At 40.3% G+C, this 18,736-nt stretch overlaps 1 protein-coding gene across 2 annotated transcripts; it reads left to right on the forward strand.

Annotated features, from left to right (window-relative positions):
• The first annotated feature begins 1,594 nt into the window (after positions 1 to 1,594).
• Positions 1,595 to 17,884, forward strand: ZNF684 (zinc finger protein 684). 2 transcript variants are annotated; one of them, XM_032160429.2, is made up of 5 exons: positions 1,595 to 1,750; positions 3,102 to 3,140; positions 10,477 to 10,603; positions 11,512 to 11,607; positions 16,280 to 17,884. In XM_032160429.2, the coding sequence occupies exons 2-5, from the start codon at positions 3,126 to 3,128 to the stop codon at positions 17,176 to 17,178; spliced, it is 1,137 nt and encodes a 378-aa protein (XP_032016320.1). In that variant the 5' UTR covers positions 1,595 to 1,750; positions 3,102 to 3,125; the 3' UTR covers positions 17,179 to 17,884. The 2 variants fall into 2 exon arrangements, with proteins under 2 accessions (XP_032016320.1, XP_032016321.1); XM_032160430.2 differs by lacking the exon at positions 11,512 to 11,607 and having other exon boundaries at positions 16,280 to 17,833.
• Positions 17,885 to 18,736: the final 852 nt, after the last annotated feature.

Genomic DNA, 18,736 nt, shown 5'->3' on the forward strand with positions numbered 1-18,736 from the left:
GTTTGGATCTGTACTTACAAACTCTGCCTCCCCTTTTATTTCAATGGAGATGAATTATCCATACTCTTACTTAGAATGATCCCTGTGATTGTGTACTGGATTCCATCCCTTCTTTTCTCAAGGACATTCCTCCGTGTAACTAGCCTGTCTATCCTGAATTGTGTATTTCCTGCCTCTACGGGATCTTTCGTTTTATTTTATTAACTAATTTATTTATTTGAGACAGAGCCTTGCTCTGTCGCCCAGGCTGGAGTGCAGTGGTGTGATCTCGTCTCACTACAACCGCTGCCTCCCAGGTTCAAGCAATTCTCCTGCCTCAGCCTCCCAAGCTGGGTTTACAGGTGTCTGCCACCACGCCCGGCTAATTTTTGTATTTTTAGTAGAGACGGGGTTTCACCATGTTGGCCAGGCTGGTCTCCAACTCCTGACCTCAGGTGATCTGCCCACCTAAGCTTCCCAAAGTGCTGGGATTACAGGCGTGAGCCACCGCGCCCAGCCTAGAACCTTTTAATTAGTACATAAACTTACTATAATTTCTTCCATCTTTTTTATTTTATTTTTTGAGACAGAGACTAGCTCTCTTGCCCATGTTGCAGTGCAGTGGCAGGATCACGGCTCACTGCAGTCTCTACTGTCTGGGCTCAAGCGATCCTCCCATCTCAGCCTCTCAAGTAGTTGGGACTTCAGGCGGGTGCCATGCCAGGCTAATTTTTTATTTTTTGTAGAGATGAGGGTCTCACTATGTTGCCTAGGCAGTTTCAGACTCCTAGGCTCAACCAATCCTCCCACTTTGGCCTCCTGAAATGTTAGGATTACAGGCATAAGCCACCACACCCAGCCCCATCTTTGAATTAAAAAAAAAAAAAAATTAGAACATGTGGAAAAAGGCAACAACAACAAAAGATTAACAAAACCCCTATCCCATGATAGCCTTATTTTTCTGCTCACCTTAAAAACAAAACTTCTTAAAAGTATTGCGTATATTTGCTTTCTCCATTTCCTCTCCTCCCATCCTTTCCTCCAACTCCTATCAAATTTTCATCAGACTTTATCAAACTTCCACCACTGCCAAAATAGCATTTCAACATCACTGGTGACCATTGCTACAGTGGCCCATTCTTAATTCTCATTTTACTTGACCTATGAGCAACACTTGAGACAGTGGGTCACTCCCTTCTTGAAACACTTCCTTCCCTTGGTTTTGCAGATCTAAACTCTCCTACTTTTCCATCTACTTCATGGATTATTCCTTCTCAGTCTTCTTTGTTGGATCCTCTTCACCTCTCTGACTTAACCTGGTGCATTGCTAGAAGAAACACTACTGAGTAAGAGCAAATTTTTTTTAGCATACTGCTGATTTTACTTTCCAGTATTTAAAAATGCTGTGTATCCTTTTAAACGAAAACGATTTAAAAAGCGCGGCTCGCAGGCTAGCAATAGAGATACCAACCCGGGAATCTCCGCACCACCCCCCAAGAGGAAGCAGCGTCTGACGTCTTCCGGAAACGAGCTCCACTGGCCTTATGGGAAATGTGGTCCCCGACGGATGGCCTACACCCGGGAGGAGTCCAGGAACTCTAGGTGGACGGTTACTTCCGCACACGCGTAGTAGGACGGTAGCCGGTATTCAGTCTTCAAATCAGCGCCGCGGGAAGTGCTGGCGAAGGCTGCTCCCCTGTCTCTGGACGACGCTGTGACTGATCCCAGGCTTGGAGCCGGAGCTGCGGGCGAGGCAGTGAAAGGGTGGCAGGTATGGCTTTGCTGGACTCGGAGGACGTAAGAGAAAGGCGGGGACTGGCTTCTAGGTTTACCCTACCGAAGATAAAACTTTACAGTCTCCAAGTGCAGTGACTTCAGGTTTGGATATGTGGGTCCTGTACAACTCGAGTAGCTGAGAGAAAGCAAGAGTTGGGCTCCAACTGGCACTGGGTAGATGCCCAGGGCTCTGGTGGGACTGGGAGAAGCTCAATTTGCATTCCTGCTCTTGTAGGTCAAGGTCACTGTGTAGGAGTCTGTTCATCTAACTGTACCTTTCCTGGTTCCAAGAGCATAGTTGGCCCGACTGGTGCCTGCGACAATTTTAAGCCATTTCAAGGGATCCAGTGGAAACTAAGCCATTTCAAGGGATCCAGAAAGAAAGCGTTCTTGAGAAACTGCTATGGATTAGAAGGGTATTCTCAGCAATCATTTGTAGTAAATGCTATTACCATTTTGCATATGAGTTAACTGAAGCTGAAAGATGAAATTACTTGCCTGGATTCACGTAGCTTAGTAAGTGGAAGAACTGAGATTCAAACTCAGATACATTTTCTCCAAATTTCATTCTTTTTTTACAGTATAGCATTCCTGCATAAAACAGAGTTGGGTTTATTCTCTTGAAATATTTGAGCAATGAATGCTGAGTAAATTTCGATTTGTAGTCATTTTGTAGAGTCTCATGGTATATCTGCAGATCTTCCAGTGCAGACTGTGTAAATGAAGATGTGAGTCCCCGGTTTGCCCATTGTACCCTTTCTAGAGCTCCAGCAGTCTAAGCTCATAGGAGATGGCGAGTTTCTACAGAGAAACATTTGGAGTTTAAACTGAAGGATCCAGCTTAACAAAAAAATTTTAAAAAGTGTTCCTGGGTCCCTGAATCCAGCCTTCTCAAGAAAGCCCAACCTAATTTGCAATCTCTTATCCCAGCTTCAGTGTAGAAACCAGAGAATCATAGGAAGGAATCATTTTTAGACTTACGGATCTTCAGAGACCAAGCTTTTAAGTGAGTCTTTCAACTCATTCATTATTTCTTCAGGATAAATTTCTGGGAGGAAAAAAAAAATAACTGTTTCAAGAGGAACCACTTGGTGTTAGATCAGTAGGACAGAAACATACAACATCCTTATCTAAGCTCCATATATTCCTAACAATCACAAGTAGAGATCTGTGCTTATGGAACATGGACTTTTCTGTCTTGCTAGAAATGTCATTCTCCCCCACTAGGTGGCATTTTCTGAGGCTGCAGTGTGGGTACTTATGGTCTGATAGGGCAGGGTTCTACTTTGCGTGCAGTCCTGGTATCTCAGGTCTTTCTATTCTCTTCCCCATTTCTACTTTCATAGATTTCTGTATAAGAGCTGCAGAAAATGATCAACTTCCAGGTAAGGTATCCATCTATTCATCCAGTTGTTTAAATCTCCCAAAAGTCCATATGATAAAAAGGAAATGTATGGTCAGGAAAAATGTAAACCAAATAAAAGATCAAGTCTAAAAGGAAATTTAGAAGATTGGTAAGTTGATATCCAAGTCATAGGGTTTGCAGATGGTTGGAACAAATTTGAGCTGCAAATGTGTACTCAGTCTTCCTGGAAATCGTAATAAATGGATAACCAGCCAGTTAAAAAGTATTGGCATTGTTGTGAAGATAAAGCAAAATTATTCTCCTTATAAGTAAAGTTTTTCCTGACACATTTCTTTGAAGAAAATCTTTTCTAATGAGTTTTCACATAGATAACATTAGAAATAACATTCACAGCAGCGGCCTGCGATAAATCACAGCATCAGATTTCCTATGACTTTCTTAGAGTATTCCCTAGAGTAAGAACATAGTGCCAAGCAGCACTAAATGAACTCAATTTATAAGTCCAGGTATGTGGCCTTTTTAATGCCCACCTGGATCCATAAGTAAATCTTGTACCTTTTCCAGTCTCTAGCTATCCTGAGCATTTACTCTTCTACATGAATTTTAAGGTCATCAAAATAACAAATATTGTCGAGGTTCCTAAAGCAGTATGTTAGGTATTCTTTTTTTTTTTTTTTTTTTTTGAGACAGAGTCTTGCTCTGTTGCCTAGGCTGGAGTACAGTGGTGTGATCTCAGCTCACTGCAACCTCTACCTCCCAGGTTCAAGCGATTCTCCTGCCTCAGCCTCCCAAGTAGCTTGGATTACAGGCATGTGCCACCACGCCCAGCCAATTTTTGTGTTTTTAGTAGAGACAGGGTTTCACCTTGTTGACCAGGCTGGTCTCGAATTCCTCACCTCAAGTGATCCGCCTGCCTCAGCCTTCCAAAGTGCTGGTAGGATTACAGTTGTGAACCACTGCGCCCGGCCAGATATTCTTATTATGATTGCATTAAACTTAATAGGTTAATTTGGAGAGAATTCATGACTTTTCAATGAGTCCTATTTATTCAGGTTTTCTTATAGGTCTTTTATTATAATTTTTTTTTTTTTTTTTTTTTGAGACAGAGTTTCGCTCTGTTACCCAGGCTGGAGTGCAGTGGCACAATCTTGGCTTACTGCAACCCCCATCTCCTGAGTTCAAGTGATTCTCTTGCCTCAGCTTCCTGAGTAGCTGGGATTACATGCGCCCACAACCACGCCTGGCTAATTTTTGTATTTTTAGTAGAGATGGGGTTTCACCATGTTGGTCAGGCTGGTCTCGAACTCCTGACCTCAGGTGATCCACCCATCTCAGCCTCCCAAAGTGCTGGGATTATAGGCATGAGCCACCGCACCCGGCCCTTTGATTATAATTTTATGCGTTTTATAAGTTTCTTATTGTAATTCCTGTACATTTCTTATATTTATTCTTACATATGGTTTTAGTTGCTATTGAGAATGGGGTAGGCCTTTTTTTCATTATCTCTTCTAATTGGCTATTTTGGTAGATAGAAAAATATGGACTTCTCTTGGCTGGGCATGGTGGTTCATGTCTATATTCCCAGCACTTTGGGAGGCTAAGGTGGGAGGATTGCCTGAGGCCAGGAGTTGGAGACCAGCCTCGGCAATATAGCAAGACCCCATCTCTAGAAAAAAAAAATTAATTAGCGGGCATGATGGCACACACCTGTAGTTCCAGCTACTAGGGAAGCTAGGGCAGGAGGATCAGTTGAGCCTAGAAGATCAAAGCTATAGCTACCCATGGTCACAGCACTGCAGTCTAGCCTGGGTGACCCTGTCTCTGAAGAAAAGAAAAGATGGATTTCTCTATGTTGAATTTATATCCAGCCAATGTACAGAACTCTTGTTACATCTAAGAGTTCTTTAGTTGATTCTTCTATTTGTTAGGTAGACAATCATACATTCCAAATGGAGTTTTCTCTCTTCCTGCCCAATATTTATACCTTCCCCCATATTTTCCTTGTCTCATTGCAGTGACAAGGACTTCTAGTCACTGCAGTTTTGAATAAACAGCCATCCTGTGGTATCCATGGGAGACTGGTTGCAGAATTCCTGCAGATCCCCAGATCTGAACATAGTGAAGTCCCACAGTACAGTTGGCCCTGTGGAACTCAAGGACAGGAAAAGTTGGCCATCCATATTCATGGGCTTTGCATGGCAAGAATACTGTATTTTTTATCTGCATTTGGTTGTAGATGCAGAACCTGCCAACCAAGGGCCAACTATATTCATTGCAAAAAAATCTGAGTATAAGTGGACCCAGGCAGTTCAAACCTGTGTTGTTCAGGGGTTAACTGTAAATGCTAGCCAGAGTCTTTTTTGTCTTAATTTTAATGGGAGTGCTCCCAATGTTTCACCGTTTCCTCTTGTATTCTGGTAGATAGTTGGTTTTTTTTTTATTTTGTTTTTAATCAAGTTAAGGATTTTTAACTTGCGAAGATTATTTTAATAACTAGGAACTTTTGGCCTCATACCCTTTTTTAAAATAGCTGTCAGTAATATATCTTGCCACCCTTAATATACCAGTTTAGAGAATTTTCAGTGCATTTCCCAATACTGAACTATCTATACATTCCTGGAATAAACCTTCCTAGTCCTAACTTTTTCATAAAGGGTGAGAGAGTAAATATTTTAGATTTGAAGGTCATACATACAGCCTCTGTGGCAACTACTCAACTCTGTCCTTGAAGCTGAAGTAAATGAATGGGTGTGACTATGTTTCAATAACATTCTGTTTACCAAAAACAGGAGGCCAGTCCATGGGTTACAGTTTCCTAATCCCTGCTGACAATGGTCTCAACTGTCTCTTTTGCTGTAGATATGTAACTACTTGTTTTTGATTTCAGTGCTTTTAACATTTATCCATTAAACATGATTTTGACATTATGGCTAAAAGGACATATTTTAGCCAGGTGCGGTGGCTCATGCCTGTAATCCCAGCACTTTGGGAGGCCGAGGTGGGCGGATCACGAGGTCAGGAGATCGAGACCATCCTGGCTAACATGGTGAAACCCCGTCTCTACTAAAAATACAAAAAAATTATCCGGGCGTGGTGTCAGGCGCCTGTAGTCCCAGCTACTCAGGAGGCTGAGGCAGGAGAATGGCGTGAACCCGGGAGGTGGAGCTTGCAGTGAGCCGAGATCGCGCCATTGCACTCCAGGCTGGGCAACAGAGCGAGACTCCGTCTCAAAAAAATAAATAAATAAAATAAAATAAAGGACATATTTTATCATGTAAAAGTATCCGTGTGTTCCTATTTTATTATGCTTACATGCATCTGGCATGTAAACCTCACAGTCTCAGTAACATCTTATGGCACTTGTGTTTACTCTGTAGAGTCTAATAGAGTGTAAGATCCCTGAGAGGAGTAATAATTGTATTTCTTTTGATATCTCCAGTATAGGGTTGGTAGAGCCTCATTAAATATTTTATGAGTGAACAAATAAGAATATATAAGTGATATTTTTAAATAGGTTTGTTGAAATATAATTATCATACCACAAAAGTGACCCAATTAAAGTAGATACAGTCAGCCAGGTGCAGTGGCTTATGCCTGTAATCCCATCACTTTGGGAGGCCAAGGTGGGCGGATCACTTGAGGTCAGGAGTTAGAGACTAGCCTGGCCAACATGGTGAAACTCCATCTCTACTAGAAGTACAAAAAAAAATTAGCCAGGTGTGGTGGTGCATGCCTATAGTCCCAGCTACTCAGGAGGCTGAGGCATGAGAATCGCTTGAACCTGAGAGGCAGAGGCCACAGTGAGCCAAGATCGCACTAGTGCACTCCAGCCTGGGCAACAGAGCAAGACTCCGTCTCAAAAAAAAAAAAAAAAAAAACAATTGTATACAATTCAGTGGTTTTTTAGTGTATTCACAGAGTTGTACAGCCATCACCACTATCTAATTTCAGAACATTTTCATCACCCTAAAAGCAACTGCATACCCTAATTAGCAGTCACTACTCATTCCTCCCTTTCCCTAGCACTAATCTACTTTCTGTTTCTATGGCTTTTCTCTTCTGAACATTTCATACAAATGGAACCATGAAATATGTAATCTTTCATGACTGGCTTCTTTCACCCAATACGTTTCCTCTTTTTCTTTTTCTTTTTTTTTTTTTTTTTTTTTGAGGTAGGGTCTCACTCTGTTGTAACTTCAACCTCCCAGCCTCAAACAGTTCTCCCACCTCAGTCTCCCAAGTATCTAGGACTACAGGTCCATGCCACCATATCCAGCTAATTTTTCTTTATTTTTTTAGAGACTGAGTCTTGCTGTGTTGCCCAGGCTGGTCTCAAACTCCTGGGCTCAAGTGATCTGCCTACCTCAGCCTCCCAAAGTGCTGGGATTACAGGTGAGAGGCATGGCACCTGGTCTCATACATATTTTCAAGGTTCATCCATGTTGTAGATGTACCAGTGCTTGGTTCCTTTTTTATTGCCAAATAATATTCCATCATATGGATATACCACATTTTGTTTATCCATTTATCAGTTCATGGACACCAGATTATTCCACTACTATGAACATTTGTCTGTGGGTTTTTGTGTGGACAAATGTCTTGAATTCTCGTGGGTATATACCTAGGAGGGGATTGCTGGGTTATATGGTTACTCTATGTTTAACACTTGGAGGAGACTGGGTGTAGTGGCTCATGCCTGTAATCCCAGCACTTTGGGAGGCTGAGGCGGGTGGATCACTTGAGGTCAGGAGTTTGAGAGCAGCCTGGCCAATGTGGTAGAACCCCGTTTCTACTAAAAATACAAAAATCGGTGATGTGCGCCTATAATCCCAGTTACTCAGGAGGCTGAGGCAGGAGAATTGCTTGAACCTGGGAGGCCCCACTGCACTCCAGCCTGGGCAACAGAGTGAGACTCCATCTCAAAAAAAAAAAAACAACGACAACAAACAAACACTCGGAGGAACTGCTAAACTGTTTTCCATAGTTACTACATAGGCTGGGTATGGTAGCTCATGCCTGTAATCCCAGCACTTTGGGAGGCTGAAGCAGGAGGATCACTTGAAGCCAGGAGTACAAGAGCAGTCTGGGCAATGTAGTGAGACCCCATCTCTAAAAATATATATATATATATATATATATATATATTTTTTTTTTTTTTTTTTTTTTTTGAGATGGAGTCTTACTCTGTCACCCAGGCTGGAGTGCAGTGGTGCAATCTCGGCTCACTGCAACCTCTGCCTCTCGGGTTCACGCCATTCTCCTACTTCACTCTCCTGAGTAGCTGAGACTACAGGTGCATGCCACCACACCCGGCTAATTTTTTGTATTTTTAGTAGAGACAGGGTTTCACCATGTTAGCCAGGATGGTCTCAATCTCCTGACTTCGTGATCCACCCGCCTCAGCCTCCCAAAGTGTTGGGATTACAGGCGTGAGCCACCACACCTGGCCCCCAAAACATATTTTTTTAATTGCCTGGGTGTGGTGGCACATGCCTGTAGTCCCAGCTACTTGAGAGGCTGAGGTAGGAGGATCGCTTGAGTCCAGGAGTTGGGTGCTACAATGACCCCTGATCACACCACTCCACTCCATTCCAGCCTGGGTGACACAGCAAGACCCTATATCAAATAAAAGAAAAGAAAAAAGAAAAAACGTAGTTGCTGCACCATTTTGTAATCCCAGTGTACAAGAGTTGAGTAATGTACAAGAGTTTTGGTTTCTCCACATCCTTGCCAACACAGGTCATTGTCTGCCTTGGATTTTAACTGTCCTCATAGAAGTGAAGTGCTGTCTCATTATGGTTTCGATTTGCATTTCACTAATGACTAATCATTAATGACGTTGAGCATCTTTTTTCTTTTTATTTTTTTTTTTCTTTCTTGCTTCAGTTTCAGACCCTAATGTTGAGCATCTTTTCATGGGCTTATTTACTATACACATACCAACACAGATACATGCATACATGTATCTATGTCTATATGTAGGTATATAGATATATCTTTATCTATATATAGATACATAGATATATCTTTATCTATATATAGATACATAGATATATCTTTATCTATATATAGGTACATAGATATATCTTTATCTACATATAGGTACATAGATATATCTTTATCTACATATAGGTACATAGATATATCTTTATCTACATATAGGTACATAGATATATCTTTATATATAGGTATATAGATATATCTTTATATATAGGTATATAGATATATCTTTATCTATAGGTATATAGATATATCTTTATCTATAGATATATACATATATCTTTATCTATAGATATATCTTTATCTATAGATATATACATATATCTTTATATATAGATATATACATATCTTTATCTATATATAGATATATACATATCTTTATCTATATATAGATATATACATATCTTTATATATAGATATATACATATATCTTTATATCTATACATATATCTTTATCTATAGATATATACATATATCTATATATAGATGTATACATATATCTATATATAGATGTATACATACATCTTTATATATAGATATATAGATATATCTTTATCTATATATAGATATATAATCTTTATCTATATATAGATATATACATACATCTTTATAGATATATACATACATCTTTATATATAGATATATAGATATATCTTTGGAGAGATGTCTCTGTAAATCCTTTGCCCATTTTTAAATTGTATTGTCTTTTTATTGTTGATTTTTTTCTCCCCTCCCCCTATTGTTGAATTTTAAGAGTTACTTATATATTCTAGATACAAGCCTCTTATCAGATACATGATTTGCAAATATTTTCTCCCATTCTGTGAATTTTCTTTTCACATTCTTGGCAGTGTCCTATAGAGCACAGAAGTTTTAATTTTGATGAATTCCTATTTATTTATTTTGTCACTTCCACTTTTTCTGTCATATTTCACAAATCACTGCCTAATCCAAGGTCACAAAAAACTTTTTTTCTGTTTTCTTCTCACTGTTTGGTAGCTTTGTTTCTTACTCTTAGCTCTCTGGTTCGTTTTAGTTCATTTTCTTGTATGATGTGAAATGGGTGGGGAGTCCAGTGTCATACTTCTGCATGTGGATGTCTAGTGGTCTCAGTACCATTTGTTGAGAAGACTTTTTTTTTCCCCTGTTGAACTGTTCTGGCACCAGTTGGATATGTTTAATAAGATTTTTGTTACTATCACAAAGCATATTTCTGAATCAAGCATGTAATCATTATATCTGATTTTCTACAAACTCTACAGTGAACATGATATGGTATTAAGGAGCTGCCTTGATTCTCTTGCAAGTTCGCTAGTGATGCGCGCTTTAGTTTGAAGATAAATGTGCTGTTACAGGAATCAGTGACATTCCAGGATGTGGCTGTGGATTTCACTGCAGAGGAGTGGCAGCTGCTTGATTGTGCTGAGAGAACCCTGTATTGGGATGTGATGTTGGAGAACTACAGAAACCTCATCTCAGTGGGTAAGGACGATGAGTGGTAACTTTTCAGCGTAACTCAGTATATACTAATAGTGCTCATCTTTTAAGACTTGGGAACGCTTGCCAATTGTGATAGCTCATGCTTATAATCCCAGCACTTTGGGAGGCAGGAGAATTGCTTGAGCCCAGGATTTCAAGACCAGCCTGAGCAACATCCTGAGACTGTCTCAACAGAATTTAGCTAGCTGTGGTGGCACATGCCTGTCGTCCCAGCTACTTGGGAGGCTGAGGTGGAAGGATTGCTTGAGCCTAGGCGTACCACTGCATTCCAGCCTGGGTGACAGAGTGAGACCCTATCTCAAAAAAAAAGACTTATGAAAACTGTGAGCATTCTGAAGCATGAATCAGCTGGGCCCTAAATTTTAGTTGTCAAAGATTCTGAGTCCCCTTTGAGCTTCACATAGTCTACTTATTCTTCTACTTCCCAGATGGGGGAGAAGGGTCTGTTCTTTTTTTTTTTTTTTTTTTTTTGGGGGGAGGGGAGGAGGGGTACGGAGTCTCACTCTGTCACCCAGGCTGAAGTGCAGTGGTGCAATCTTGGCTCCACCTCCCAGGTTCACGTCATTCTCCTGCCTCAGCCTCCTGAGTAGCTGAGACTACAGGTGCCTGCCACCACGCCCAGCTAATTTTTTGTATTTTTAGCAGAGACAGGGTTTCACCGTGTTAGCCAGGATGGTCTCGATCTCCTGACCTCATGATCCACCCGCCTCAGCCTCCCAAAGTGCTGGGATTACAGGCATGAGCCACCACACCCAGCCTGGGTCTGTTCTGTTTTAAAGCCTGCTTGTTATCCTTTAAAAACCCTGAGACTCAAGGAGGCAACCCGAGTTGCGAGCTGGTTGTTTGCCTAGCACTTTGGCCCCACTTCTGTGTTGTTTTCCCACCAACAGGATGTCCAATTACCAAAACAAAAGTGGTCCTCAAGGTAGAGCAGGGACAAGAGCCATGGATGGTGGAGGGAGTGAATCCACACCAGGGCTCTCCAGGTGAGTGAGAGAAATTCAGATGGGGGTGTGTGGAGTTGAGATCCCCATTGGTTAGTGAGGGACAGGAAGCTCTGAAATACTCTTAGAAGCACCTCTTAAAAGCCACACACCTTTAACGTAACATCATCAGCCAGCTCCCCAAAAGCTGCCTTCACCCTCCTTCTCCCCACACGTGCCCTCTTTGCTCAGCTGTTGTATGGAGGGTTGTCCCTCTCCTGTCTCCTCTGGCTTCTCACACTGCCTGTTTCATCTAGGTCCTTGCTTTGTTTCTGTTCTCTTAATTCCTAAAAGCCTCATTTTTCTTCCCTTCTCAACATCGATCTTTTTCTATATACGTAGTCCTTATAACGAAGTTAAATTATCTGAATTTGAGGCGTTACTCTACCAACCACTGTCTAACCTTAAGCAGATTATTTTGTAGCACAATTTTCTTTATTTATAAAATAGGAACATTAATCCTTATCTCAGGTTTCCTGTAAAGATTATATGAGGTAATACATGCAAAACACTTCAGATAGTTGGCAGATAGTAAATGTTCAGTATATGCTAATTATGTTTTTCAAAACTTTTAGGGACATCATGCTCTATTTTATTTTTCTTTTGTTTTTTCTTTAACTTATTCCTTTTCTTGCATCATAAATCCCATCTTGCATCTTTAGTCTCCCTGATAATTTGGGATATCTGTCTTGTAGTGCAACTTTCTGTTTCACTTGGTAATATTGATAACTTTTTGAAATTCCCCTCTAGCTTTTTGTTGCCTTACTAATCTGTTCTCACCCTTTCTTACTGCTTATTCACCTTTCGCTCAGGCCTTCTCTTCCATCTTCTTAACTTCTCTCTACAATAACTCCCTCAGAAGCCTCATCACTCTGAAGACTAAAGTTACTTGTTTTATGCCAACTCTAGCATCTTTGCCTCACCAACTTTTCATTCCCATAATTTTACCCGACCTGGCCTTCATGATAACTAATTTTTTTATTTCTTCAATTGTCACCCTTAGCTTTATATCACAATAAATAATAATGGATGGCCCCCTGCTTTGCAGTCTCAAAATCACTGCATTAAGCAATTTGATTTTTTTCCTGTCAATAGTTTCTCCTTAAATATGATACTAACTTATGGCCTATGATTTCAGTGATTAGTTTATTCAAGACTGATTCAAAATTAAATTTTCGCTTTCTGCAGAGTTCACAAAAGAGTTCTTTCAAATGATTGACATATCTTTCAAATGATTGACACCAATTAAATATATTTCAGATTCGCTGGAACCCCAACTTCTGTTGACATCAACCAAATGACTTTTTTTTAGAGATAGGGGTGCAGTGATGCCATCATAGCTCATTGCAGCCTTGAACTCCTGGCCTCAAGCAATTCTCCTGCCTCAGCTTCCCAAGCAGCTGGGACCACAGGCACATGCCACAGTCCTCGGCTGAATTTTAATTACTGATACTGTATCTAGACTGTTTATGTTACTGTTTTACAAATTACATTCTATTTTCTAGTTTATATTAGATGTTTCTACAAGATTTATCCATGGAAATTGGGCTTTTTAATGTCCACTATATATAGTTTTCTTTTCTTTTCTTTTTTTTTTTTTTTTTTTGAGACGGAGTCTTGCTCTGTCGCCCAGGCTGGAGTGCAGTGGTGAGATCTTGGCTCACTGCAAGCTCTGCCTCCCAGGTTCACGCCATTCTCCTGCCTCAGCCTCCCGAGTAGCTGGAACTACAGGTGTCCATCATCACACCCAGCTAATTTTTGGTATTTTTAGTAGAGATGGGGTTTCACCATGTTAGCCAGGATGGTCTCAATGTCCTGACCTCGTGATCCTTCCGCCTCGGCCTCCCAAAGTGCTGGGATTACAGGCATGAGCCACCGCACCCAGCCTATATACAGTTTTCTTCTCTGCATCAATCCTTCTGATTCTGGTCTGCTCCTAAAACCAGCATTTTCTTAAGTCTGAGTTCAGCTTTTCCTCTTTCATTGTAACTCCAGTCTAAATTAATCTTTATTTTCTTTGAACTCCTAAGCCAATTATATTATGACTCCGTCATGAAAAATTTACATATACTGTCTTGGATATATTTTTTTAATGCGTGTGGCTTTTAAGGCATATTTTCTTTTTTTTTTTATGATAGTGCCGAAGAGTGATCTGTTTTATGCTGAGCACATCATGGTATCCAATGAACATTTTATTAATTTATTGTTATAGAGCCAGACATTGTGGGGGATGTTTCTTATTTTTCTTTCTTTTTCCCTTTTTTTCAGTATCCCTGTCATAGCAATGTGGGAGATGTTTCTTATTCTTCCATTCAACAAGGCTTTTAAAAATGTTTCCTGAAAAGGTTCAAAGGAAGCAAAAATCTCATTACTATTTTCTAACTTATGAAAGGTAGTTGGAACAGCAAAACATGTTCGTATTAAAATATTTTCCCTGGTGGTTTAGTGGTTAGGAAAACAATATATAAATAAAAAATAAAGTTTTGTTTTTTTGTTATTGTTTTTCTTTTTTTGAGACAGAGTCTTGCTCTGTCGCCAGGCTGGAGTGCAGTGATGCAATCTCAGCTTGGGTTCAAGTGATTCTCCTACCTCAGCCTCCCGAAGAGCTGGAACTACAGGCGCCCGCCACCATGCCTGGCTAATTTTTGTATTTTTGGTAGAGACACAGTTTCACCATGTTGGCCAGGATGGTCTTGATCTCTTGACCTTGTGAGCCACCCGCCTCGGCCTCCCAAAGTGCTGGGATTACAGGTGTGAGCTGCCGCACCCGGCCCAAAAATAAACTATTTTAAAATTCAACAAGCGAGTATGAAACATTTCTTCAATGCACATTAACATTGCAGTTTTGTTCTAATTAACTGTCAAAATGAATGGTACAGACAGCAGCAGTGACTATCTTAGAAATTCTTAGAAAATGGAGCTTAAAGTATGCAAACTTTGGAGAAGTCTTTTTTTTTTTTTGAGGTCATGGAACAGTGGTTCCTCCCTAAAGAATATCTAAGTTGTAGATAGGATGAGAGGAGATAAGGGAGGGCAAATTAAGGTGGAGAACGAACATGAGCAAAAGATTGAATTTAGGAATCTAGAATCCGTGGAGTAGAAGGTATTTGTTGAGGACTAGTGAAACGCATGCTTCCCATGAGTGAATTCATATCTTGCATAATTTTGCTTGCCAGGCTGATTATGTTGAATTTTTCAGTGGATTATTGTTGGTAGAGGTAATGCAAGATGCTGCTTCCCATCGGTTGAAATAGAGCGGAAAGAAGAAAGGAACCAAATCCCCAGAGTCAGAACCACTCTATAAAGAAATGTGTACCAATGGCTGTAGGCCACTACTCAGTCTAGCTCCGCAGAGAATAAGGCATAGAGAAAGAGGCTCGGAGTATTGTACTAACACTCCACATGGAGGGAAACTTAAGTGTGGGGAATTATGACCCCCTCTCCCCAATTTTTTTTTAATGGGAACAGATTTGGGATTTATAATGTTTTGAGGATAGTGAAAAAATGTGAATTCAGGAGCAAAGCAGCTTGCTGAAGACTGGTTTGATTGAAAGAGGATGTAAAAAGAGTATTTGCCAAATAGAAGTATGACAGGTATTTGTCATATATAGAAACTCAGCCAGAATTTAAAAAAATAGCAAATAGACAGAATCTGTTTGCTATGATTATCCCAAGCTAAGGATGACTTACTCTTGGATGACTTGCTGGACATTTGTGTTCCTGGGCTTACAAGTACAGGTACAAATGAATTCTAGCTCTCAGTAGAGCTGGAGCCATGACTACAGACATGCTTCAGCTGTGGTTTGCTTGGGGTTAGAGGACTGGAGATTTGAGAATGTTTCTAAAGGAAACTGATATTGTGCAGAATGATTAAGAGGAAAAAGACATAAGTGAGAAATAGGGAATTATCTTACCAACATGATCTAGAAATTAATTATATAGTGATTTATATAACTCTGCCTGTTACCTCCTCCAAACCTAGTCTGATCTCTGATATTTTCCCTTAACCCCTTTGCCTTTGTCTCCTTTTCTTTTTTTTTTTTTTTTTTTTTTTGGAGATGGAGTCTCGCTCCGTCGCCAGGCTGGAGTGCAATGGCACGATCTCAGCTCACCGCAACCTCCGCCTCCCAGGTTCAAGCAATTCTCCTGCCACAGCCTCCTGAGTAGCTGGGACTACAGGCGTGTGCCACCACACCCAGCTAATTTTTGCATTTTTAGTAGTGACCAGGTTTCACCATGTTGGCCAGGATGGTCTTGATCTCTTGACCTCATGATCCATCCACCTTGGCCTGCCAAAGTGCTGGGATTACAGGCGTGAGACACCATGCCTGGCCTAGCTCCTGTGTGTTTGGTTGTCCTATCCATTAATCAGATCTCCACAATAGGTCCTCTTCATTTTATGAGCTAACCCTGCACCCTCACTGAGCAGCCTTTTGACTTCCTTTGTACCCTCACTCTACCTTGTGCCTATTTTACTGTCTTTCCACAGGTCACAAGTTAAGGCATCTGCTTCCATTCCCTCTTCAGCAGTTTTATTCTTAAAGCTCAGGAGGAGTGAGGCAAATATAAGATTTCTTTCAGAATGAGATACTATATTTGAAACTATAGATGTTTTTCTCTATAACATGTTGATGGGAAAAAGTAACCAGGAATGTTTTCTTGTACTCCTTTTTAGAAAATGACTGCCCACTTGTTGATGAACCAGGGAAGCATCGGGGAAGCAAAGACAATTTTTTGAAGTCAGTTTTGCTTACGTTCAATAAAATTCTGACTATGGAGAGAATCCACCATTATAATATGAGCACAAGTCTTAATCCAATGAGAAAAAAATCATATAAATCGTTTGACAAGCGTTTGCCACCTAATTTAGACTTACTTAAATATAATAGAAGTTATACTGGAGAAAACGCTTATGAATGCAGTGAATGTGGGAAAGCCTTCAAAAAGAAGTTTCATTTCATTAGACATGAAAAAAATCATACAAGGAAAAAACCTTTTGAATGCAATGACTGTGGAAAAGCCTATAGCAGGAAGGCACACCTTGTAACTCATCAGAAAATTCATAATGGAGAGAGACCCTTTGTGTGCAATGATTGCGGGAAGGCGTTTATGCATAAAGCCCAACTCGTGGTCCACCAGAGACTTCACACTGGAGAGAAGCCTTATGAATGCAGTCAATGTGGGAAAACATTCACTTGGAACTCCTCATTTAATCAACACGTGAAATCTCATACACTTGAGAAGTCATTTGAATGTAAGAAATGTGGGAAAACCTTCAGGTATAGCTCATCCCTTTATAAACATTCCAGATTTCATACAGGAGAGAAACCCTACCAATGTATCATATGTGGCAAAGCTTTTGGCAACACATCCGTGCTTGTTACACACCAAAGAATTCATACAGGAGAGAAACCTTACGGGTGTATTGAATGTGGCAAAGCTTTCATCAAGAAGTCTCATCTCCTCAGACATCAGATAACTCATACAGGAGAGAAGCCCTATGAATGTAACAGATGTGGGAAAGCATTTTCCCAGAAGTCAAATCTTATTGTACATCAGAAAATTCATACGTAATATTCACTTTGTGAATATGAGAAGGCCTTATTGAATATTTGCTAAATCTTATTAAATACTAAAGAATTCATGGTGAGAAGTCTACAATTTAAATGAATTTGGAAGAGTAGATTCCCATAAAAACAATCAATGCCGATCATGTTCTGGAAGTGATAATAAACTTTTTACAGAAAATATGACAGAAAACAACTATAAATAATAGAGCATAAAGCTTGGAAAGTAAGCATAACTTAAATAATCAAAGAACCAGTGAAAACTACATTTGCCATTCCTGACTTTTAATTTTTATAATAATTATGCAAGTGTGAGTTTAAAATATATGCTTATACATTATATTAAATTATGCCTATTAAGAGTTTCTGCAGTAAATAACATTTTTTCTTCCAGTCTTAACATGCATAATTAATGAAGAGAGAAAGTGTGTTTTAATATGTTGTATGAATTTCAGTGATATTTTCATCCATTTGCTGGCACTTTTAATGGGCATGACAGTGTTTCTGAATCTGAGTCTCCTTTAATTATACAACTGAAGACTTCTTATTAAAATTCATATAAAGATGTTTTCCTATGTATGTAAATACCAGAACAAAAAATTTAACAAGACACTAATTGAGGAGAGAAAGGCACTTGCATTCTGTATTACAATAAGTATTCATTTGAGGAAAAGAATTATTTAAATATGTAAATAAATAATTTGCACTTCAAACATTTCTGTTCTTTTGCTTTTTCATTGATATATCTACATAAGCTGTAAGAATAGCTTAAGTGGTTTTGTGGTTTTTTGTTTGTTTGTTTTCTTTTTTTTTGAGACAGAGTCTCACTCTTTCCCTCAGGCTGGAGTGCAGTGGCGTGATCTCGGCTCACTGCAACCTCTGCCTCCTGGGTTCAAGCGATTCTCCTGCTTCAGCCTCCTGAGCGGCTGAGACTATGGGCGCATGCCACCACACCTGGCTAATTTTTGTATTTTTAGTAGAGATGGGGTTTTGCCATGTTGGCCAGGATGGTCTCGAACTCCTGACCTCGTGATCTGCCCACCTCAGCCTCCCAAAGTGCTGGGATTATGGGTGTGAGCCACTGCGTCCAGCCAGCTTAAGTGGCATTTAACTGGGGTATCATCTGTATTTTATTTTAATTAAGTAGGGTTTATGATACTTTGCAACTTTTGGGGAGAGAGTTTTGGGGATTTTGTTGTGTTGTTTGTTTGAGGCAGAGTCTCACTCTGTCACCCAGGCTGGAGTGCAGTGGTGCGATCTCGGCTCACTGCAAGCTCCACCTCCTGGGTTCACGCCATTCTCCTGCCTCAGCCTCCCAAGTAGCTGGTACTACAGGCACTCGCCACCATGCCTGGCTAATTTTGTTTTTGTATTTTTCTTTCTCTTTTTTTTAGACGGAGTCTTGCTCTGTTGCCCAGGCTGGAGTGCAGTGGCACAATCTGGGCTCACTGCAAGCTCTGCAGCCCGGGTTCACGCCACTCTCCTGCCTCAGCCTCCCGAGTAGCTGGGACTACAGGCGCCTGCCACCATGCCCAGCTAATTTTTTTTTTTTTTTTTTTTTTTGT

Source organism: Hylobates moloch, unplaced genomic scaffold (assembly GCF_009828535.3).
Source record: "Hylobates moloch isolate HMO894 unplaced genomic scaffold, HMol_V3 SCAFFOLD_8, whole genome shotgun sequence".
Lineage (NCBI taxonomy): Eukaryota > Metazoa > Chordata > Mammalia > Primates > Hylobatidae > Hylobates > Hylobates moloch.

Coding starts and splice junctions, on each gene's coding strand:
- ZNF684 (XM_032160429.2), top strand. Junction 10,604..11,511: donor CAGAAACCTCATCTCAGTGG/GTAAGGACGATG, acceptor TCCCACCAACAG/GATGTCCAATTACCAAAACA. Junction 11,608..16,279: donor TCCACACCAGGGCTCTCCAG/GTGAGTGAGAGA, acceptor ACTCCTTTTTAG/AAAATGACTGCCCACTTGTT.